The sequence below is a fragment of the Mus caroli genome, unplaced genomic scaffold (genome assembly GCF_978045245.1).
Source record: "Mus caroli unplaced genomic scaffold, Mus_caroli_1 scaffold_8, whole genome shotgun sequence".
In the NCBI taxonomy this organism is placed as follows: Eukaryota; Metazoa; Chordata; class Mammalia; order Rodentia; family Muridae; genus Mus; species Mus caroli.
Genome location: NW_028227263.1, coordinates 3,884,429 through 3,905,654, shown reverse-complemented (window position 1 = coordinate 3,905,654; position 21,226 = coordinate 3,884,429). Strand labels below are relative to the sequence as shown.

The window sequence follows — 21,226 nt, the reverse complement described above, 5'->3', positions numbered from 1 at the left end:
CTGCATGGTGTATCTTTAAAAGGCAATTAAGCTAGGGGCCTCTAATTCTATCATTTGGGAAATGGAGGCAGGTTTCTAGTTTAGGACTGAAGTCCATAGTATACAATAGATCCTTTACCTTGTATTAAAAATAAACTTTTTAGATTAATCAGCTTTCTTTTTTTTTTTTTTTTTTTTTTTTGAGACAGGGTTTCTCTGTATAGCTCTGTCTGTACTGGAACTCACTTTGTAGACCAGGCTGGCCTCGAACTCAGAAATCCGCCTGCCTCTGCCTCCCGAGTGCTGGGGTCAAAACCCCTCTAAGTTACGTATATAACTACTGCTCAGGTACTTGGGCACATTTCTAAGACCTGGACTTGCCTCTTAAGTGCCTCTCATGTATGCTTAATAAACTAATTTCATTCTTGCTGGTCTTGAAGTTCTTTGTGGTGTATGTCAAGATCCTGGGTCACCTGAATAAAAGGCACTCGCTTAGAGATCTTCAGGTCGAATTGTTGACAATACAGTTGTACTTCTGTTGTGACAGGTCTAGAGCTGAGCTGGGAGTGAGAATTTCTGGGCAAAAAGACACTGTCACCCATAAACCCAACCTTGTTTGGAGTGGGGTAAAACGAGGGCTAGGTTTTAGCCTGTCCCTCAGCTAAGGGAATTCTAGTCTGGGGAAAAGGGTGAGAGGGTAACATTACCCAGGCGCACACCACTTTCTGGAACAATCAGTTGGGTTAAGGGTTTTGTTCTGAGACCAAGTAGACCCCACAATCGGAGGAGCCACAGGATCAGACAGCTAAAACCCAAGTGAGCAGCTAGGGCCCCTATGATGGTAAGACTTGAGTCTGTGACAGTATTTGCTGGGCCAGTGTCAGTCTGTTTGGCCTGTTGGTTTTGGGGCTTTAGCCTGAGTGACCCAGGTTTTCAGGCCCATAGGGGGTACTATCTGAGACTTTACCCAGGTTCCGTCCAGTTCATCTGTGTCCTGGTGGGTATCCCTGGAGAAGGAGGAGACACCTGTTCACAAACTCCCGGTACCCAGATCTGTCCAAAACTTGCACTTCTCTGTGCGCTCGGGTCTTCCTGAGTCCAGAGGCTGCCCAAGCTGTGGGATTGAAGAAGCTGTGGGGTCGAAAGAGAGAAGCTGAAGCCTGGGAATCCCCTCTTCCAATCTCTCGGATGGCTTTGCCCAGCAGGTGTCACGAAGGGGCGGGGCCTCGGGGGCGCGGCCGTTCCCTGCTTGATCCAGTTGGGTCGCGCGCCCAGGTCCTGCCCCCTGCCGACCAGGCCCCGCCCTCACCCCGCACTAAAACACCTCCTCCTCTGCCTCCCGGCACAGCGTCTCCGCCTCCGCCGGCGGAGACCCCAAGGTATCGAGACTGCGGGACCCACTGCCCGCAGTACATCGAGTCACGATGTTCCCGAGGGAGACCAAGTGGAACATCTCATTCGCTGGCTGCGGCTTCCTCGGGGTCTACCACATTGGCGTGGCCTCCTGCCTCCGTGAGCACGCGCCCTTCCTGGTGGCCAACGCCACTCACATCTACGGAGCCTCGGCAGGGGCGCTCACCGCCACAGCGCTGGTCACTGGGGCCTGCCTGGGTGAGCCGAGCTGCGCGGAAGTTGGGCAGGGTGGGGTGGGGACCGCGCGGGCCGGTGGATGCTCTAGCGTCCCACGCCTAGTCCGCGTAGGGAAGCTGTTCCAGTAACTAGTTAGTGCAGTAGGAGCGGTAGAGAGGGACATCTCTGCCTGTATTCCGGAACTATGACCGAAAGTCCAGTTCTGAGCCCCGGTCCGGGGCGGGTTCTGGTTTGTTTTTGTTCTGGTTTGTTTTTGTTCTAAGAGTGTCTAGGGACCGGGGTGGGGCCTGGCGCGCTCTTGGCTCATGGCATTCTCTTGGTGCCCATGTAGCCCGCCTTAAGGGGCACAAAGGTTGGGGACCAGCAGGTGCTACTCGACTGTTATTGGAAAGAGAAAGTAAATTGTGGGCGGAGCCATGAGCGAGGGAGAGAGGAGGGGCATTGGTCTCCCCGAACTGGCTGCCAGCGGTCACTGTGTCCTGAGGCTCTGCCGCTACAAACTGCTGTGACTCTGGGGCCTAGTACAAGGATTCCTCAAATGGGCATCTGGACACTGTGTCATGGTTCCTAAAGGGGACCTCTGAACACAGCTGGAGCCAGAGCTGGGCATAATTGCTTGCTCGGTCCATGGTGATTGACAACTGTAGCCAGCTGACCCACTTCACGGGGTGGCCACACTTACGTGCTTTGAAGGGTTTCTGGAGTACAGAGATGGGAAGGGGGGCTGGGTCTCACACTTCCGGCTACCACGTGGGTTGTTGTTTACAGCACACAACGTTCTTCCTCCTTAGGAGTCCTGGGAAGTGTTGCCCATCCCCCGTCCCATAGGTCAGGCAAGGTGACACCAGCAGGAGATTGTCTAGGGTTTTCTGCGGTCTCTTTCCCATCACCTTTGCCCTGAGGCGGGAAGAGGAGAAGGAATACAGTTCTAGTTCTTGGTCCCTGAAGTTCACCCTGTGATCTTGCCCGCTGGCTCTCATGGGGGCTTTCAGAGGAGTGGGTATAGTGGGTAGTTGGTCTCAGGACAGACATGAGGACCATACCTGAATTGAGAATGAGTTAGGGATGCCACTCCCACAGAACCACTTACTACCAATACTTTGCACAGGTAATCTTGAGCAGCTAGAACCATGACAGGTTGCCTACTGTCCGCTGTAAACCCCTGGTCTATATGTCCCATGCCTGCCAAGGTGAGCATCTTGGAGGAGGGCATGGGTCCTCAGGGGGGAAAAAAAACAAACCCTAGATTCTCCTCTCTCTGGCCACCGTACTATTGTTCTGGGTCATCACCAAGGGCCTCCTAAGTGTCAGAGTGCTTGCATTTGGCAGAAATGAGACAATGTCTTCCCAGGAAGTGGGCCCACCACTGTAAGTTACTGTTCTTGAGGGTGCCCCTCTTGGGCTGAGCTGGGCTTCGTGGGTCTGCCCACCCACTTAGATCTGGCCAAGTAGGTGATGGTTGAAGTAGGTCAGAGTTGACCCTCCGTCTTCCCCACGCTAGGCCACGTGCCATACCATGTTAGGCACAGTGACTCATGGGGACAGGCGGTTGGGAAATACCAGGCACAGGGCAGGTTTTAATCGCAGCTGGCCAGCTCCTGCTGTACGCCATCTCCAGGGTGGTGGCCTGCCTTCTTCTACTTAAGTGGCAAAGTCCCAGTTGTGAGCCAGCCCCCAGTGTGGGCATAGGTGTCTTCACGGTCAATGGAATGTCACCCATCTGAGTGTATCCTGGGTGTGGAGTCCTGGAGGACAGATGGCTACTAAGCTGGGAATGTTGGGAATGTTGTCCCTGATCCCGGCCCTGCTCTCCCAGGTGAAGCAGGCGCCAACATTATTGAGGTGTCCAAGGAGGCCCGGAAGCGGTTCCTGGGTCCTCTGCATCCCTCCTTCAACCTGGTGAAGACCATCCGTGGCTGTCTACTAAAGACCCTGCCTGCTGATTGCCATGAGCGTGCCAATGGACGCCTGGGCATCTCCCTGACTCGTGTTTCAGATGGAGAGAATGTCATCATATCCCACTTTAGCTCCAAGGATGAGCTTATCCAGGTAGGCACTGGAGACCCTGTGTTGGCGGGGGCAGGGAGTTAACTCAAGGCAGAGCCTTGTCTACTACCCTGTGTCTTGTTCTTCAGGCCAATGTCTGCAGCACGTTTATCCCGGTGTACTGTGGCCTCATTCCTCCTACCCTTCAAGGGGTGGTAAGTATCTCTGCTTGGCCCTGCCCTGTAACGAGAAGCATCATGTACTGTCTCTGGGCTGCAGGAACTGGGGGTGGAGGAGAAAGGCCCCTGGGGCGCCTTTCTTCAGTCCCTCACTGCCTGTGTGTTGCTTGACTTCTCATGACTCAAGATCCAGGGCAGTCTTGGGGAGACTCAGACTTCCTCTGGCTGGTGCCCTTCTCAACTCCATCTGTCTGGCCATTTGCTGAGTCCCCAGTGGCCAATACGTAGTGGGCCAAAGGCTCAAGTGGAACCGAGTAGGGCTGCCAGAACTCCCTGCAGCCCCCTTAGTGTGTGACTATGAATGTGTGTTCTTGCAAAGCGCTACGTGGATGGCGGCATTTCAGACAACTTGCCACTTTATGAGCTGAAGAATACCATCACAGTGTCCCCATTCTCAGGCGAGAGTGACATCTGCCCTCAGGACAGTTCCACCAACATCCACGAGCTTCGTGTCACCAACACCAGCATCCAGTTCAACCTGCGCAATCTCTACCGCCTCTCCAAGGCTCTCTTCCCACCAGAGCCCATGGTGAGCCTGCACACAGCCAGTCCTGACTAAGCAAGCACCAGGGGAGAGAACTCCTGGGGACCTCTGAGCCCTGGGACAGCAGTGGGGCTTTTGGATGCTTTCCAAGGTTGACAGGACGTCAAGCCAGGGCAGGTTGTTGGTGGAAGTGGCAGTTACAGGGACTCTACAGCAGTACTTCAACCGCACCATTCACACTGATTTATACCTCCGCCACAGGTCCTCCGAGAGATGTGCAAACAGGGCTACAGAGATGGACTCCGATTCCTTAGGAGGAATGGTGTGTGGGCAGCACTGGGGTGGAAGAAGCTGGACCTGCAGTGCCCCCTGCTGGCCATAACCTCTGATGGCATCTCTCTGACACTCCCCACCCCCTACAGGCTTACTGAACCAACCCAACCCTCTACTGGCACTGCCCCCAGTTGTCCCCCAGGAAGAGGATGCAGAGGAAGCTGCTGTGGCAGAGGAGAGGGCTGGAGAGGAGGATCAATTGCAGCCTTATAGAAAAGATCGAATTCTAGAGCACCTGCCTGCCAGACTCAATGAGGGTGCGCCACGGGGAGGGAAGCTCAGTTAGGAGGCCTAGGAGGCCCCCTACTTCCCTGATTGACTGCCACCTTCCTCTCTGCAGCCCTGCTGGAGGCCTGTGTGGAACCAAAGGACCTGATGACCACCCTTTCCAACATGCTACCAGTGCGCCTGGCAACGGCCATGATGGTGCCCTATACTCTGCCGCTGGAGAGTGCAGTGTCCTTCACCATCCGGTGAGGGTGGGGAACGGAGTCTGGGGGAAGGACACATCAACCTGTACATCAGGGACAGAGGTCTAGGATCATCCATGAGCAATGGGCTCCTTGGGAGATTTGGGGAGGATAGGTCTTCAGAACCTGGCAAGGGAGCACCAGATCCCAGCCTGGTGTTTCTGAGCTCATGCTCTCGGTGCTCCCTCCTCAGCTTGCTGGAGTGGCTGCCTGATGTCCCTGAGGATATCCGGTGGATGAAAGAGCAGACGGGTAGCATCTGCCAGTATCTGGTGATGAGGGCCAAGAGGAAATTGGGTGACCATCTGCCTTCCAGGTGAGCTGCCCTGACCGCCTGGCCACCTGGGTCCTGGGTCTTGAAATGGCGGATCTCCACTAAGCCTTCCTTTCCTCCATGCCTCCTCCCCACCTGCAGACTGTCTGAGCAGGTGGAACTGCGGCGTGCCCAGTCTCTGCCCTCTGTGCCACTGTCTTGCGCCACCTACAGTGAGGCCCTACCCAACTGGGTACGAAACAACCTCTCACTGGGGGACGCGCTGGCCAAGTGGGAAGAATGCCAGCGTCAGCTACTGCTGGGTCTCTTCTGCACCAATGTGGCCTTCCCGCCGGATGCCTTGCGCATGCGCGCACCTGCCAGCCCCATTGCCGCAGATCCTGCCACCCCACAGGATCCACCTGGCCTCCCGCCTTGCTGAGAATCACCATTCCCACCTCACCCGGCTACCAGCCAAGCTCCAAGTTGTCCTGCCCCACTAAGAGGAGCCCCGGGGTGGAACAAGATCCTGTCTGCTCCCACTCTCCCTCTTACATGCTGTGGAATGAGGACATAGGACCCTGCACAGCTGCGAGTGGGCTTTCGATGTGAAACCTTTCACCAGCCACTCACTATGCTAACTCCTGGTGGGGAGGGATGGGGAGTCACCCTCCCCCCGTCACGTCTCCTGTGCCTTACTCCTGCCCACCACCTTTTCAGTGCAGGGTCAGTCTTAAGAACTCCACATCTGCTGCTTCCCCCTGGTGTTCAAGTTTCCTTGCAGAGTGTGTGAAGAATTATTTATTTTTGCCAAAGCAGATCTAATAAAAGCCACAGCTCAGCTTCTGCCTTCCTCACTTGTGCTTTTTACCCTTGCCTCCGACTGTGGTCAGCAAACAGAGCTTTCTCCCAGTTGAACTAGTGTCCCAGTGTCTCAGTAGCTAACAGTTGGGCTTCACGGGGTTCTCTGAGTCCTGGCAGCTGGGGACCGTCTCATAAGGTCAGCCCTCTGGCAAGGACACATGTAAGCTGCTCTGTTCTCTCTGAGGCTTGCTGACTGTCTCTTGGGCCAGCAGATATGTTTGGGAGTTTGAGCCCCTTAGTATCGATAAGAAAACTAAAGTGGTGGGTTAGAGTTGCTCAGCAGTTGAGCAGCTGTCTAATATGCACCAGGCCCGGATTCCATCTCAAGCACTAGGGGGAAAATGTTTACAAAAGGTGTCACCCACACATCCGCTCCTCATGTGACACAGCAAGTGAGGGCGTGGAGTGATCCCTGTGAAGGGCGGCGAAGCTTCTGGAACTGCGGTCTGGGGACCCGGGAAGATCGGTTCCTGACCCATACTGGGGCATCTTGCCTAGAACTTTGTCCTTGGCTCCTCTTTCTTGGTTGTCACATGCTCCACTGCCAGGTGCATATGCCCTTTCCTGTACTGTAACCATACCTGCTTCCCGCCAGAACCTTGGGAGAGGTTGGAAGTACTGAGGCAAAGTAGAGAGAGTTCACCATGGTTTCCTGAAGTATCCTGTGCTGTGTTTGTGTGTGTTGTAATAGTCTTGGAGGAAGGGGAACTCTGAGTGGGGGTGAGCTTAACTGTCCAGTTGGAGGACTTAGCTTAGTCCTCCGAGCTCAGCACCCACTTGCTCCTCCCAAAGGGGTGGGCTTAGCTGTCTATTTGTAGAACTTAGCTTAGTCCTCCGAGCTCAGCACCCACTTGCCCCTCCCAAAAGGAGCACAGTGGCTGCGGTTGCAGCCCCTAGCCAACAATAACGGTTGTTCTGGTTATGAGACCTGGGACAGCAGGACTGGGCGAGCCGGCCAGGCAGGTCCCTGGCCTAGGTGCCAGGGGCCGCCCCTTGTCTCCAGGTCCTGTCCCATACAGCAAGCCTGTTGTGGTTCTGCTTGAGACACAGGGCCCCCCAGCGCCTCTGCAGCCTGTGATAGCCAGGCCAGCTTTTCAGGTCAGTTTAGGGGCTTGGTTGGGGGCATACTCTTGGAAGTGGATGGGTTTCCTCTTAAGTAGGACTTTGGCAGCATCTTCAGAAGTTCCTCTAGGCCCAGAGAAGCCCCGATTAGGACTGTGCCCCATGAGGAGTGCTGAGGGCAGACTGAGGTGGTCTCGCTCGGTCCCATACTCACTTCCCCCACACAGGAGAGTTGCTAACTTATATGTCATTCTCTAGTATTAAAACTTAGAAGACTCTAAATTGGGAAAGTAAAGAGAAGAAAGTCTAGTGTCCACAGCCCTGGATACAGCCACTGAAAGTATTTGGTTTATTTCCTGCTCCGCATTTTCCTACACAACACTTCTTGGCACCCTAAGTCTGGATACTCCGGGCGGGGTGGGGGTTGGCATCTGCACCTCCCCAGCCTTGATTTTGTTCTAAAAGGGTCTTGGAGGGAGCGGGGGAGATGGTGGGAGTGAGGGACACAACTTTGCTGCCCCCTGTGGCTCTCCGGGGAGAGCTAGCCACTCTGGGTCGGGTCACCAGGACAAGAGAGGCGGGACAAAACTACAGCAGCGCTCTGGTGGAGGATCCATCCGGACGTGCTATCCCGGGGTCTCCGGGCCTGAAAGGCCGCAAGGTCGCTCTGGGTACGCGCCCCTCGCGGGCTATCGGGGTCCAGGCAGGGGCGGGGCGCGCCGCGCGCGTTTCCGGGAGGAGCGGCCCGCCTGCGGCAGGTGCGGCGGCGCGGCTCGCAGGTACGCATTTATTTGCTCGCAGGTCCCGCGGCTGGGGTCCCAGCGCCGCGCCCTCTGGGCTTCCCCACCCCCACCCCCAGGCCCCTAGCTCCAGTGGTCGCACCTTCGGAGTGCTGTGTGGAGCAGATACCGCACGCATCTCTGTCTGGAACGGCTGTGTTCCTGGGATGAAGGCAGCTAGCCCAGACGTGCGTGGATGAGATTTGCCTGTGGGCCCACCCGCTGCCTTTCGTCTGGACTCCCTGGAGCCTGGCGGCAGCGCGGCTTCCGGCCAGGATGGACCTCCGGTCCCGTGGAACCCTGGAGCGGTTGGTGGGGTGGTGACCGTGCCTGGTTGAAGTGAGGGTAACCATCAGGGGTGCCAATGATTACTCCAGGTTGCCCTACCATGCTCTTCCTCACGTTTGCTTGTTGTTCCGACCCCCGAATATGGGTAGGGGGAAAATGACCTCAAAGACTGAAAAGTGAGATAGGAATCAGTGTCACCGAGCTGTAGCTTTGGGAAATGTGGGGTTAATACACTGTGGGACTGACAGGTGGCTCTAATTAGAGGTGGGATGTCCATTCCAGGAGGTGAGAGGGGAGGCCCTAGGGGAGGAGAAAGCTGCAGAGACTGTGTTAAACCAAGATGTGGGGGTGTTTCTTAAAAGCTGTCCAGTGTCCAAGCCTGGGACCTTGCACCTGCACCCTTAAGGCCTGCCTGAGTGGCAGGTGGGAGGGACTGATGGAGTTTACTCTCTGCTTGCTTGCCAGCTGTCAGAGGTCCAGGGTATCACAGGCTCAGGCCTGAGGCTAAGGACTTGGTCTTGGTCAGAAGTGGTTTAGCTCTCAACCTTAGACAGTCCCAGCTTGGGATCTCCCAAGTCCAGGATGTGGCAGACTCTTTACTCTCTGAGCCTCGTTCACTACAGAATCTCTGCTGGCTGCCAAGAGCTGGCTGCTTGCTTTTACATTTTTACAAGTCTGTTGGAGTAAGGTCACTTTTTTTTTTTTTTTTTTTTTTTTTTTGGAGACAGGGTCTCACTATGTGGCCCTGACTGTCCTGGAACCCACTCTGTAGACCTGACTGGCCTCAAAACTCACAGAGACCCACCTGCCTCTGCCTCCTGAGTGTTGGGACTAAAGGCCTGCGCCACTAACGCCTGGTCTCACTTTCTTTTTTGTTTTGAGGTAGAATCTCTCTGTGTAGCTCCGGATGTCTTGGAACTTGCTATGTAGACTGGCCTGGCCCCAAACTCACAGACAGAGATCTGCCTACCTCTGCCTCCCGAGTGCTGGGATTAAATATTAAATATTAAATATGTGTGCCACTGTACCCAGCTCACCTCCCTTTCTTGCACTGGTTTCTTCCTGGGATTCAGCCTTTCCCCAGAATCTCTACTTCCTGAGATGCCGGGGTGCTGGCCAGCAGCTCTGGTACTGGGTCTGCTTCATGCCATTGCAGTGACCCTGGAGCATCCCTGTCTCAGCTGAGCTTTCCTTTGCTTCACAGCACCTCCAAGAGCCAAGGCTCGCTCCTATGGCCAGCCCTGAGCTGCCTGGAGCTGGGGAGGGCCAGGAGGGAGAGGAGACAACAGGGGTCTCGGCAAGGCATGGAGCAGAGGTGCTGCAGCAGGCCCAGGAGCTCTTCCTACTATGCGACAAGGATGCCAAGGGCTTCATCACTCGTCAGGATCTACAGGTGAACCCCAGATCCAAGAGGTTGCTAGACCCAAGGCCGACCTTTGCTGCTCACCTCGGTCCTTCTTGCCTGGTCAGGGTCTGCAGAGTGATCTTCCCCTTACGCCTGAACAGCTGGAGGCTGTATTTGAAAGTCTGGACCAGGCCCACACTGGCTTCCTCACAGCCCGGGAGTTCTGTCTAGGCCTGGGTGAGTCACCTGGAGACCCTCTTCAGGGTCCCCTGAGACCTTATGAAGGCCTGTGCCTTTCATTCACAACTTCCTAGCCATTCTGGTATCTACAAACAGGCGCATTCTGAGCTGTACCACCCCTAGCTACTCTGCAGTGTATGGGCTGCCCTCCCCCAATCCCTTCTTCTCTGCCAACCAAGGTGGGGCGGGGGAGCTGGCTGTCATTTCCCATTCCCGGGGCCAATAGAACCAGAACAAGGAAGAAAAACAGGAAACTGGGCCCTGAGAGAGGGCAGGATATGTTGTATGTGGCTGGAGGGAGTTGGGTAGGTCCAGGGTGCTAACCCACAACCCTGATAATCTCTCCTCCCATGTCTGCAGGGAAGTTTGTGGGGGTGGAGTCGGCCCCTGGTGGGTCCCCCTTGAGGACTTCTGAGGAAACCTTTGAGTCGGGCACAGGGGGCTCTCTGGAGGAGGAGGAGGATGTTGAGACATTCTACACTTCCTTGGAGAAGCTAGGAGTGGCCCGGGTCCTGGGCGAGTGAGTTGAACCCCACTCTCTTTTTGAGAATGTTTCCTCTTCTTTTCACAGTCTGTCCACCTTGCCCACCTGTCTGTTGTTACAGAATCCCTAGGTCCTGTCAGTCCATCCCTTGTCTGTTGTGGCTGTCTGGGAGAGTGGCCTGGCGTGATTTTCCTCGGAATTTGCATTTCAGGAAGCGTTAGCTCTGCGGGGCGGGGTGCCACCAGACACCTTAGGCACTCACTGGCCCAGCTCTTGGTATACAGGCCACCTTACACTTGCAGAGGCCAAGGAAGCATAAGAGCACCAAGCGAGAGGTGAACTGTGCGCAGCCGATGTGCCAGTTCTGGGTTGCTGGGTTCTCCATGGGTTTGTTTCACTGTCCGCAATGGGGAGATAAACCCTCACCCACCAGCTCCCGTCTCTGATCGCATCCTTCAGGCAATGGGCTGTGAGGACACTCTGGATCGGGCTGCAGCGCGAGCGACCTGAGCTGTTGGGCTCTTTAGAGGAAGTTCTGATGCGCGCTTCGGCCTGCCTGGAGGCGGCGGCTCGGGAGCGCGAAGGTCTTGAGCAAGCGCTGCGACGGTGAGGGCTGGCCTAGCCTGGGGTCTGGGGACTCATGGAGGGGGCAGAGACTTGGCTCGGAAATTATCATGTCTATGATATCCCGGTTCCTCGAAGGCGGGAGAGTGAACACGAGAGGGAGGTCCGCGGACTGTATGAAGAGCTGGAGCAGCAGCTCGGGGAGCAGCGACACCGCAGGCAGAGCCAGGTGGGCCCGCGCACGCCACGCCCAGCCTTGCTGCTCGCCTTTCTGGCTCCGCCTTTCCCGAATTGGTTCCTCCCCAGAGGACTCACCTCGGGGAGTCCAAGCTGCCCCAAGTCCAGGGAACTCTGCTCTGCCTCAGCAAGTGTCCCTTCCCGCACTCTCCACCCCTTCGCTACCCACCCTTGCCTGCCTCCTTTGAGCCCGGAACGAAGGCTCTAGCGCGGCTGTACATCCCAGAACCTACCCCGGGAGGAACAGAGGGGCCACCTGGAGCTGGAGCTGCAGACCCGTGAGCAGGAGTTGGAGCGCGCAGGCCTGAGGCAGCGGGAGGTAAGCCGTGTTGAGTTCACCTTGGTGTCCTCGCATAGACTCAACTTCTTTGGGGGGAGGGAGGCGTGTTTATCTGTGCCTTGGGGTTCTCAACCAGGAGCCACAGAGGTGAGGGGTCAGCTTGGGACCAGAGGGGTGTGGCACGCCAGCCAGCATTCCACCATTCCCCAGCTGGAACAGCAGCTGCAGGCCCGGGCTGCAGAACAGCTAGAGGCACAGGCCCAGCACATCCAGCTGCAGAGGGCCTATGAGGCCATACGGGCACAGCTGGACCAGGCGCAAGAGCAGCTCAGTCGACTGGAGGGCGAAGCACAGGGTCGGCAGGAGCAAACCCAAAGGTGTGGTGAAGTGCCTGTGGTGAGGGTAGAAGGGTCTATCCCCCCAACCCACATCTGGATCACAGCCTTCCTGTCCACAGAGATGTGGTTGCTGTCTCCAGGAACATGCAGAAAGAGAAACTCAGCCTCCTAAGGCAGCTGGAGCTGCTGAGGTGGGTCAGGCCTGCCTGGGATAATGGGAAGTGGTTTCAAGTTTCCAGATAGTATTGGCTCCTACCCATGTTGCTGGAAGTCCTTATGTCTGCCCTATAGCCTTCATGCTGCTGGCTCTGTAGTCCTCTGGACTCAGGGAAGGCATCTCCCCCATGCACTTTTTCCTCTAGATCTTAGCCTCCTCGGTCTCCTACCTCTCTTTTCTAGGGAGTTGAATCTGAGGCTTCGAGATGAGAGAGATGCCTGTGAGACCAAACTGCTGGGCAGTAGCCACAGGAAGGCTCTAGCTATTGCCCACAAGCCCGGACCCATCTACTGCTGCTGCTGCTGTGGCTGGGCTCGGCCTCCCAGACGAGGCTCTGGCCATCTTCCTAGTGCCCGATGACCAGCCCCAAGTGACTCACTTCCCTATCCAGAGGACTGGCCCTAGGAGGGACTGGTCTTGGTGGCAGATGCTTGCTAAGTATGTGGCTCTACCCAGAAGGCATCCCATGCCTGAATGAGCTAACCTCAGAGTAGTCAAGGTCTTCAGTCTTTATCCTGTCTTCCGTTTTTTTTTTTTTTTTTTTTTTTTTGGGGGGGGGGAGGGTGTTTCCAGACAGGGTTTCTCTGTGTATCCCTGGCTGTCCTGGAACTCACTTTGTAGACCAGGCTGGCCTCAAACTCAGAAATCCGCCTGCCTCTGCCTCCCGAGTGCTGGGATTAAAGGTGTGTGCCACCACGCCCGGCTATCCTGTCTTCCTTAATCTTTGTCTAAAGGACCAATAAAGGCCATTGTATACTGTGCACTCCTTGGCTCTTGTGTGTTTGGGAGCCACAGTGCATTTGTGGTTCATGCTTGGTATCCATGGCACAAGATGACATGGAGGGGTTTACATGTGCACATTAACCCCTTCATTCCTGTGTGCTTGTGTGTGTTCTGTGATTCTGGATATTCACCAAGCCCTCACCATTCCTCCCAGCTGAAGCTCCCAGGACTCAGGTTTCAACAGGTGTCCGCTCCCACGCTAGTCCTCACGTGGAAGGTCCCGCTCCTCACCTCCGTGGCCAGCTAGCTTTCTGGTCCAGGTCCTTTATCCATCATCCTTTGGCACAGTTCCTAGCCAGACCATATACCACCCACACTGGGCACCTCTCGCAGGGCCCTCATGTCTCTATGGAATCTTCTGGCACCCTCCACACTGTATCTGGAGTTTCCCCTCTAGCATTTCTTCAGCCGCTAGAACCTGACAGCTTTAGAGTGGGTCTCCCGGCTTAGACTAGAGAAACTGGTCTTGACCTCAGTTCTGGACCTCTGGTGGGCTAGGTGCCACTTTCCCCGCCTTTCGCTCCCCACCTGGGACCTCTGGTTTAGCTCCTCTGTCTCTGGGCGAGTCGGGGCTTTTGATCACAAACGGGGCACCCTTAAACTAACTTTACAGACCCACAGGTCTCTCTGGCGCGCGCCTTAGCACCAAACCAGTTAGGACTTGCCTGCCCAGGCCGGCCGTGGGCGGGGCTGCGCCCGGGGCGGGGTCGCGCGCAGGGCGTGTCCTTGCAGGCCCCGGGCCGAGCATTCTCTGCACTCCGAGTGATCGCCTACCGTGGCTGCCGGGGCTGGTATTTCAAAGCGTGGTTGGTGAGTGCTCCGTGAAGCCTAGCCGGAGGGTGTGGGGAGCAGTGTCCTGAGTTCCTTGCTTCCTAGTCTCCATAGCTGGCCTCGGGGACGCCCAGGAGGCAGAGCCAGAGGTAGGACAGGGTTGCAGACTCCTTTCCGGAAGATCGACGCCGGGGCCGGGCAGTTAGAAGGCCGGAGGGGGAGGGGTGAGGGAGAGAGTCTCTGTGGTTCTTGAGCAGGCCTGACGGTCTCTTTAGTGCAGAAACCCAGAAATTTAAAAGTCTGACCACCCTATTCATTGTGCCTGGACACCGATTCCCTCCCCTGAGACCGCAGGTCCGCCCACTGGGACGGGGCGGGGAGGGAGGCAGGGGCGGTGGTGACTTCATCTCTGTGACGCGGGGATTCCTCGCCCAGCCCACTTCAGTGTTTAATCGGTCGGTGGGGCGGGTGCCGAAGGCCCAAGACAGGTCCAGGAGCTAAGTGTAGGGCGGTCGTGTCCAGGCCGCAGGAGCTATTTCTGGCTGGTCCAGGCTCTCACGCCGGCACTTTCTCAGAGAATTTACATCCACTCTGCTGATTGTCTCTTGGCTTAGGTTGCTGGATGTGTCGAGAGAACCAGCTCCCCATAGATTCTGGGCTTTTAGAGCCTGGCCCCGGGGCCAGGCTTCTGTTTATGTCATTGCCTGCTTTCAGTGAGGCAGCATGCATTTTTGGGTCCCATCTCCAAATAGAGCTCTGAAATCTCTCCCACTTTCCGAAATGGACAGTCGATGCATCCTCCTCCAGTTTGCGGTCGCTGCTGTTTGGTGGGGGAGGGACTGTGATGGATGGGACTGGAAGGTGGGGCACTTGGAGAAGGCATTTGGTCCCTCCCTAGATCAGGCAGGCCAGCCATGTTCTTTGGCCTACCGCCGTCTTTGGCCTACTGCCGTCCTTCCGACGTCCAGTAGAAAACAGCAGGCCTGCCTGTTATGCTTCCTTGCAGATCTGGTGGCTCTGAGAACCATTTTGACCACTGCTTAAGCTTCCGTAGGAGGAGTGGCAAGATCCCACTTGCTAGGTGAAGGGCAGAGAGTGACTTTTGACCTGTACCTGCTGGTCCTGACTTCAGAGGTGAGAGCTGGTGCCTGGGCAGAGCCTCAAGGCCCCTGCCTAACAGTTCTGCTTAGGTGTGTGTCTGGGAATCTGACCTGCGTCAGCCGAGGTCTGTACATTGTCCTCGGTCAGACAATAGTGTGTCTAGGGCAGGGTGTGCCTAGGGGACTCCTGGAGGAGTGGCACTTTCACATCTGTGGAACTGGGGACCTCCCCCTACAGTCGGGAGGAGAGCTGGTTGTGCAGGCTCCACCTACCGGCATCTTATTGTCTCTGCCCTGGCTGGTAGTGGAGTCAGCTCAGAGTCCTCACAAACTGTCCCTTAGGGTGGCCTGAGCTCTCTCTGCCTTATCTGGGAACAGGTATGAGTGGTAAGTACCTAGCAGCCTGATTGTGGGACTCAGGGAATGCTTGGGGGTGCCGATCCACAGGAATGTACCCTGAAGGTCTGCTGGAGCTACCCCCCCCTCTTGCCAGCAGGAGTGAGTCAGCAGATGTTGGGGTCCACCATGATAACCCACCATGTGTCTGGCTGTGAGGGGGTTAGTCCAGGAAGTGACTCATAAGGTTCCTGGGAATGCTCCTCTGAGGGCAGATAGCTGGCTGAGCTCCACACTGCAATCATCTGGGGACTGCTGGATCTCCTCCTGTCTCCGTTGGTATATAGCTTTCTTCCTAGTTGGAGGCCTGGTGCTTCAGGCCATCTGACCCCCTCCCCATTCCTCCAGGCCCAGGATGGGTGAATTCAACGAGAAGAAGGCAACATGTGGCACAGTCTGCCTCAAGTACCTGCTCTTCACCTACAACTGCTGCTTCTGGGTGAGAAGAGCTAATTTCTCCCTGCATCCCTAGTCCCCATGTTGGAGGCCTGGCCTGGGGGGGCTCAGTCCCAGCTTCCAGACCCAGGCCAGATGTGGTGACCAGTATTTCTGCAGCTGGCCGGCCTGGCTGTCATGGCAGTGGGCATCTGGACACTGGCCCTCAAGAGTGACTACATTAGCCTGCTGGCCTCAAGTACTTACCTAGCCACGGCCTACATCTTAGTGGTGGCTGGTGTTGTTGTCATGGTGACTGGAGTCCTGGGCTGCTGTGCCACTTTCAAGGAGCGACGGAACCTGTTACGCTTGGTCAGTGGGGCATGGTGGCATACGGTGGGGCTGGGGGTGCCTTGCATGGATTTCTCAGGGGGCCTCTGGTACTGGTTCTGGGGACTTCACTGGTTGAATGTATTACTGCAGGCTGTCCCTGTTGGGGCAGACACGAGCTTCAGAACTATGAAGGAGCTAGGCAGCCCCAGAGTGTAGCTCCTAACTGAATTTGCCTCCTGGGTTGGGGGCTTGGCTTTGTGGTACTCTGGCACTAGCAACCCCCCACTTACTGGGTCCCTGCTCCCTAGTACTTCATCCTGCTCCTCCTCATCTTCCTCCTGGAGATCATTGCTGGCATCCTGGCCTATGTCTATTATCAGCAGGTAAGGGCCTGGACAGGCCATGGGGTGTGCCTAGAACATGGCCCTGTCAGTCCCATTGGAGGTCCTGATTCCAGCTTTGCCTTTGGAGGCCTTAAGAGTTTGATCCTACCCACAGCTGAACACAGAGCTCAAGGAGAATCTGAAGGACACCATGGTCAAGAGATACCACCAGTCAGGCCACGAGGGTGTGACCAGTGCTGTCGACAAGCTGCAGCAAGAGGTGGGTGCCCCCTGTAACTGCCCGCCCTCTCGGCATGGTGCCGTGTGCTGGCAAGCGCTGAGGCTCAGCCATGTGCCCCTTGTAGTTTCACTGTTGTGGCAGCAATAACTCTCAAGACTGGGGAGACAGCGAGTGGATCCGCTCTGGTGAGGCAGACAGCCGCGTGGTTCCTGACAGCTGCTGTAAGACTGTGGTAGCTGGCTGTGGTAAGCGGGACCATGCCTCCAACATCTATAAAGTGGAGGTAGGTGGGTTCTCAGCAAGGGGCGGGGCTAGGCCAGACTGGTCTTCAGGCAGCCTGGCCCACCACCCTTCTCTCCCACTAGGGTGGCTGTATCACTAAGCTGGAGACCTTCATTCAGGAGCACCTGCGGGTCATTGGGGCGGTGGGCATCGGCATCGCCTGTGTGCAGGTCTTCGGCATGATCTTCACCTGCTGCTTGTACAGAAGCCTCAAGCTGGAACACTACTGATCATGGTGATGTCAGGCCGGGCGGCCAGCCTTGCACTACTGATCACGATAGGATGCCAGGCTGGGCGGCCAGCCTTGCACTATGTCCCAGCCCCACTACTGAACACTACTGACTTAGACTGCTGACTGCCAGAGTTAGCTGCCCTCATGCCATCACCATGACCCCCCTGGCATGCCACCTCAGGGGTATCTTCAAGTGCCTTTCACTGCACACCAAAGTCCCAAAGCTCGAAGCAGCGTACTTGCCCCAGCATTAAGAAGAGGGGGGGCTCGAATGCCAGTGTTGGGCTAGGCCTGGCTAGTAGAATAGGGTTTAGATTATTTGACAGAAGTGCCTCTTATGCAGACTGCTTCCCTTTGGGTAGCTGTGATCTGCAGTAAGTCTGGGGAGAACCTGAGCACACCACTACACGTTGGGTAAAAGCAGGTGGGGCCTTTCTGGTTGGACTAGGCACCCTTCATGCCTGCTACCGGGAACTCTCTCAGCTCTGCTTGCCCCAAACAAATGGTGTAAACTGAGGGAAACTCCAACCCCACACTTGATGCTCTGTCCTCTCCACACAGGCCTCTTGCTCCTAACAGCTCAGCCCTGGCCTTTTCTCACTACTGATAGCATCATGTAAATGCTCCATGTTCCTGTACACTGTCTCCTTTTGGAGCATCTCTGAAAGGAGCATGACTGTTTTCATTTCACTGCTGTATCCCAGATGCTGCCTACAAATGCTCCTGCTATGTAACAGGTGCTCAATAAATGTAAATGTATAAGCACTCGAATCAGCTTGCTGACAGGACCTTATGGTCCAGGGTAGCTGGAGTACTCACAAGAGTCAAGGCTGGGGAAGCCCAATGGCAATTACAGTTAGGATGAGCTCTGGTAGCTGGAACATCCCCCCAGCCCACTGTGGCCTGGACTTGTCCATGCTCAAGGAAGAGTCTGTAGGCCTTGCTAGGGTCAGAGGGCAAGAGAGGCACCAGGGCCTGTTGGGGGTGCCCTGGCTCCGGTTTCTCTGGCTTTAGCTCATTTGAGCAGCTGAGAAGAGGTCCTAAGCTGATTTTGTTCCTCACAGTCTTCTGTGCCAGCTGGAGGAGGAGGAGGAGGCCACTTTGGTCCTCTGGACTCTAGCCTAAGGCAAAGCCTTTTTCTTTAAAACAAAAAACCAGGGGTGGGGTACGGTGGGTATGCTGTGCCACACACACCTTTAATCCCAGAATCCAAGAGGTCGAGGCAGGCTGACTGTTGTGAGTTTCAAACCAGCCAAAGCTGGTCTCAAAAAACAAAACAAAACAAAAAAACCCACCGAAATTCTCAGAGGGATCAATGTGCTAGAAAGAACCCGGGGTACTTGATGCAGATGCCTAGGAGCTAGAGCACTACCCCACCTCCTTTGGTCTAGAGTAGGTTTCTTAGGACTACGTGCTGTGGGGATTGGGTCAAGGGGCAGGGGTGCCTAGCTGTCGGGCCTGGAAGATTCTGGAAACAAGATCCTCAGGCATGGGCAGCAGATAGGCTGGCACAGCTGATGGGCTTTAGGACCCAAGAGGCCTGTGGCCTTGGGGTACTCCTACAGTATCTGGGTTTGGTTGGGTGGCACAAGCCGTCCTTTCAACTCAACACTCAGGAGGCAGAGAGTGATCTCTTTAGTTCAAGGCCAGCCTGGTCTGCAGAGTCGAGTTCCAGGATAGCCAAGGCCAAACAGAGAAACCCTGTCTTGGAAAATGAAAGGTAAATAAATAAATCTGGATTTGATTCCCAATACCTCAGGGCAGCTTATACACTCTATAACTTTACTCCCAGGGGATCTGGCCTCTGTGGGGACGCAGTGATACAAAGACTTATAAGCAGACCAAATACCCAAATGCATGATAACCCTAGCACGAGGATTGGGACCTCCAAGCACTCTCAGCATTCCAAAGGAATATCGTACCAGGCTTGGGCCCATCGACACCTGTGGATGGTGTGATGGCCACATCCATTATGCCCAGCCTGAACACAGGCAGGAAGCGGAGAGGCCCTAAAGCAATGTGGTACAAGACTACTGTAGGGCTACCTCGTTGATCAAACTGGTCAAGGCCCTGGGGAATGGAAGCAGGGTGTTCCTCCACAGGATGAGACTCCCAGTCAGATGAAGGGGAAGGAGACCAGCCCTAGGGGAAAGACTGGAGGCAGGCCAGGTAGCCTCAGAGACAGCATAGACATGGACATGGAGAACCTTGGAAGTTAGACCTGTTGGTGGTTCTGCAAACATCTTTACTAAACAGTTCCTTCCAGGGTGACAGGACTTAGCCACAGGGCCACAGCCAGGCAATACACCAACATCCCCAATAGCTCAGTTTGAATATAGCATGACAGGCTGCCCTTGGCCAGCACAAGACAGAGGAGGGCAGGCTCCAGCGGTCACTTCTCTAGGGGTGCATAGTTCAGCAGCTTCTCAATCAGGTCCACGTGTGCTAGCAGCATGCGGCGGCAGCAGTAGCGCTTTAGGCCCAGAGCGTCCAGGGCATCCCTGTAAAGAGAAGAGGGAGGCTGGATGTGGTCTCTATAGTCTGCATAGGTCTGGAACCACCTCCAGCTTGCCTCTGGGTATTCATGTGGACAGGGATTACCAGGGCACATCTACATAATCAGCAATTGAAACCTGACATCAGGCCATGGGGAAATGGCCTGGAGATTTCTGAAATATGTATCTAGATGCTTAGGGAGGAGCCAGGTGACACCCTTTCCCCACCTAGAAGTTACAACTGCCCATGTATATGCCCATGTGCCAGTCTTCTCCCTTAGCATCCTATATCCTTACCAGCCTTCTGCCTACACCTGTTTTTTAAAATTTCATTTTATGTGTATGGGTGCCTGATGCTCCCAAAGCCCAAAGGAGTTACGGACACTTGCAAGATACCATGTTGGTTCAAGGAATGGAACCTGAGTCCTCTTAAAAAACCACCAACCAACCAACCAAACAAAACAGCCAGTGCTCTTAACAGTTGAGCTGTCTAGCTGGGTGTGGTGGCGCACACCTTTAATCCCAGCATTTGGGAGGTGGAGGCAGAGGCAGGTGGATTTCTGAGTTCGAGGCCAGCCTGGGCTACAAAGTGAGTTCCAGGACAGCCAGGGCTACACAGAGAAACCCTGTCTTGAAAAACAAAACAAACAAAACAACAAAAAAACAGTTGGGCCATCTCTCTAACCCCCTGTATCTCTGCGTTTGTCTCTTGTATGCATGGTTATCGGCTTCCAGGGTTATTTGGGAAAGCTTAGGAGACCAATATCCCCTCATCAGGAGTACAATTCCAGGCCCCACAGGTGGACTCTGACTAAACGCCACGAACTGGTTGTTGCTACCCCTCAGGCTTTGAACTCACACTAGATTTAATTTCTCTGGGACCTAGTCAGCTTGAGAGGTTCCTGCCCAGAAGGCTAGCAGCTACTCACCAGAGCTGGTCTAATAGCTTGCTCATTAAGCCCCACTGGCTTATGGCTTGTGCAGAGAAAGAGAACCCCTTGGTGTTGACATGGTGGCCAGAGGTCTGACTATTTTGGGGGACAGTCATGGTAGTGAGCACAAGACGATGCCCACAAAGCCTGTCCTACATTTTAAAGGGCCCACGAGGTCGAAATACATAAGGGGTAGGTCGGAAAGCAGATAGAGGGTAGAGAGTAGGTCGACAGGGAAGAGACTTGAGGTGTCACCCACGGGAAGGATGCTTAGAAGTTTCCCAAAGGCCAGCAACTTGAAGAAAACCATCTTCCAAGCTTCTGAGAGCCTGGGCGTGATATTGCACGCCTTTAATCCCAACATTCAGGAGACAGGCAGGATTTCGAAGTGTTCCAGACCAGACTGCTTTACATAGAGAATTCAGGTCAGCCACCGAAACCCTGCCTCGAAAACAAACTAAAGACTCACTCTTCTGGGAATACATCACGGGTCTGCGCTGGAGGACACCCAGTCTTCTCACTAGACCCCACAATCCCTGCCCTGCCCATTCTCCATAGGAAATCCTATCTACCCCCGGCCCAGGGCACCTCAATTTAACTCCCGGTCCGCCGCAGAACCCTCCCCCGGCCCCTCGGCTTCATGCCCCCAGTCCAGCCTTCCCGTCCCGTCCCGTCCCCCGCGGAACGCCGTCTCACCCCTCCGTGTACTCGGCCTGCAGCAGACCCAGGTAGGCTTCCCATTTGTTGCCGACGATCTTCCCACAGGTGAAGCAGCGCACGGGGATGATCATGGTGGCGTCTGGCGCGCAGGCTGCCGGCAGTAGCTTTTCAAGGCCCGCCCCAGGCGCGCCCATAGCGCGGGGCTCATTACGCCCTAGCTCCGCCCCGTAAGATCCCGAGCCCCGCCCCGCATCTCCCTGAACCCCGCCGC

The 21,226-nt window shown here is 55.5% G+C and overlaps 4 protein-coding genes across 9 annotated transcripts; 3 read left to right on the top strand and 1 right to left on the bottom strand.

Moving 5' to 3' along the window:
- Positions 1 to 1,287: 1,287 nt before the first annotated feature.
- On the top strand, positions 1,288 to 6,180 carry Pnpla2 (patatin like domain 2, triacylglycerol lipase). Its single transcript, XM_021167897.3, has 9 exons — positions 1,288 to 1,590; positions 3,386 to 3,618; positions 3,705 to 3,770; positions 4,114 to 4,323; positions 4,540 to 4,600; positions 4,701 to 4,868; positions 4,952 to 5,084; positions 5,275 to 5,397; positions 5,497 to 6,180. Exons 1-9 carry the CDS (start codon positions 1,404 to 1,406, stop codon positions 5,774 to 5,776), a joined length of 1,461 nt encoding a protein of 486 aa, XP_021023556.1. The 5' UTR covers positions 1,288 to 1,403; the 3' UTR covers positions 5,777 to 6,180.
- Positions 6,181 to 7,115: 935 nt separating this feature from the next.
- Positions 7,116 to 12,795, top strand: Cracr2b (calcium release activated channel regulator 2B). 4 transcript variants are annotated; one of them, XM_029479823.2, is made up of 10 exons: positions 7,116 to 7,296; positions 9,532 to 9,720; positions 9,798 to 9,909; positions 10,273 to 10,432; positions 10,856 to 11,002; positions 11,099 to 11,189; positions 11,424 to 11,516; positions 11,688 to 11,854; positions 11,935 to 12,006; positions 12,215 to 12,795. In XM_029479823.2, exons 1-10 carry the CDS (start codon positions 7,120 to 7,122, stop codon positions 12,390 to 12,392), a joined length of 1,386 nt encoding a protein of 461 aa, XP_029335683.1. In that variant the 5' UTR covers positions 7,116 to 7,119; the 3' UTR covers positions 12,393 to 12,795. The 4 variants fall into 4 exon arrangements, with proteins under 4 accessions (XP_029335683.1, XP_029335684.1, XP_021022627.1 ...); XM_029479824.2 differs by lacking the exon at positions 7,116 to 7,296 and adding an exon at positions 7,866 to 7,931; XM_021166968.3 differs by lacking the exon at positions 7,116 to 7,296 and adding an exon at positions 7,876 to 8,039.
- A 718-nt stretch (positions 12,796 to 13,513) lies between these two features.
- Positions 13,514 to 17,639, top strand: Cd151 (CD151 molecule (Raph blood group)). 3 transcript variants are annotated; one of them, XM_021166969.3, is made up of 8 exons: positions 13,514 to 13,625; positions 14,593 to 14,720; positions 15,431 to 15,521; positions 15,638 to 15,829; positions 16,099 to 16,173; positions 16,289 to 16,393; positions 16,479 to 16,637; positions 16,720 to 17,639. In XM_021166969.3, exons 3-8 carry the CDS (start codon positions 15,438 to 15,440, stop codon positions 16,864 to 16,866), a joined length of 762 nt encoding a protein of 253 aa, XP_021022628.1. In that variant the 5' UTR covers positions 13,514 to 13,625; positions 14,593 to 14,720; positions 15,431 to 15,437; the 3' UTR covers positions 16,867 to 17,639. The 3 variants fall into 3 exon arrangements, with proteins under 3 accessions (XP_021022628.1, XP_021022629.1, XP_021022630.1); XM_021166970.3 differs by having other exon boundaries at positions 13,585 to 13,735; XM_021166971.3 differs by lacking the exons at positions 13,514 to 13,625; positions 14,593 to 14,720 and adding an exon at positions 14,965 to 15,073.
- A 1,453-nt stretch (positions 17,640 to 19,092) lies between these two features.
- Polr2l (RNA polymerase II, I and III subunit L) lies at positions 19,093 to 21,125 on the bottom strand. The gene is made up of 2 exons (XM_021166010.3): positions 20,992 to 21,125; positions 19,093 to 19,369 (listed from the first exon to the last, which is right to left on the bottom strand). Exons 1-2 carry the CDS (start codon positions 21,084 to 21,086, stop codon positions 19,261 to 19,263), a joined length of 204 nt encoding a protein of 67 aa, XP_021021669.1. The 5' UTR covers positions 21,087 to 21,125; the 3' UTR covers positions 19,093 to 19,260.
- Positions 21,126 to 21,226: the final 101 nt, after the last annotated feature.

What these genes read in the sequence shown, in the direction of transcription:
- Polr2l (XM_021166010.3), bottom strand. Translation starts at nt 21,086, where the DNA reads ATGATCATCCCCGTGCGCTGCTTCACCTGTGGGAAGATCGTCGGCAAC. An exon ending in CAGGCCGAGTACACGGAGGG is followed by an intron (nt 19,370 to 20,991) that starts GTGAGACGGCGT and finishes TTCTCTTTACAG; the next exon opens with GGATGCCCTGGACGCTCTGG.
- Cd151 (XM_021166969.3), top strand. Translation starts at nt 15,438, where the DNA reads ATGGGTGAATTCAACGAGAAGAAGGCAACATGTGGCACAGTCTGCCTC. An exon ending in CCTATGTCTATTATCAGCAG is followed by an intron (nt 16,174 to 16,288) that starts GTAAGGGCCTGG and finishes TCCTACCCACAG; the next exon opens with CTGAACACAGAGCTCAAGGA. An exon ending in TCGACAAGCTGCAGCAAGAG is followed by an intron (nt 16,394 to 16,478) that starts GTGGGTGCCCCC and finishes TGCCCCTTGTAG; the next exon opens with TTTCACTGTTGTGGCAGCAA.
- Cracr2b (XM_029479823.2), top strand. Translation starts at nt 7,120, where the DNA reads ATGAGACCTGGGACAGCAGGACTGGGCGAGCCGGCCAGGCAGGTCCCT. An exon ending in TCACTCGTCAGGATCTACAG is followed by an intron (nt 9,721 to 9,797) that starts GTGAACCCCAGA and finishes TTGCCTGGTCAG; the next exon opens with GGTCTGCAGAGTGATCTTCC. An exon ending in CTTGAGCAAGCGCTGCGACG is followed by an intron (nt 11,003 to 11,098) that starts GTGAGGGCTGGC and finishes GGTTCCTCGAAG; the next exon opens with GCGGGAGAGTGAACACGAGA.
- Pnpla2 (XM_021167897.3), top strand. Translation starts at nt 1,404, where the DNA reads ATGTTCCCGAGGGAGACCAAGTGGAACATCTCATTCGCTGGCTGCGGC. An exon ending in CCGATTCCTTAGGAGGAATG is followed by an intron (nt 4,601 to 4,700) that starts GTGTGTGGGCAG and finishes CACCCCCTACAG; the next exon opens with GCTTACTGAACCAACCCAAC. An exon ending in GGTGACCATCTGCCTTCCAG is followed by an intron (nt 5,398 to 5,496) that starts GTGAGCTGCCCT and finishes CCCCACCTGCAG; the next exon opens with ACTGTCTGAGCAGGTGGAAC.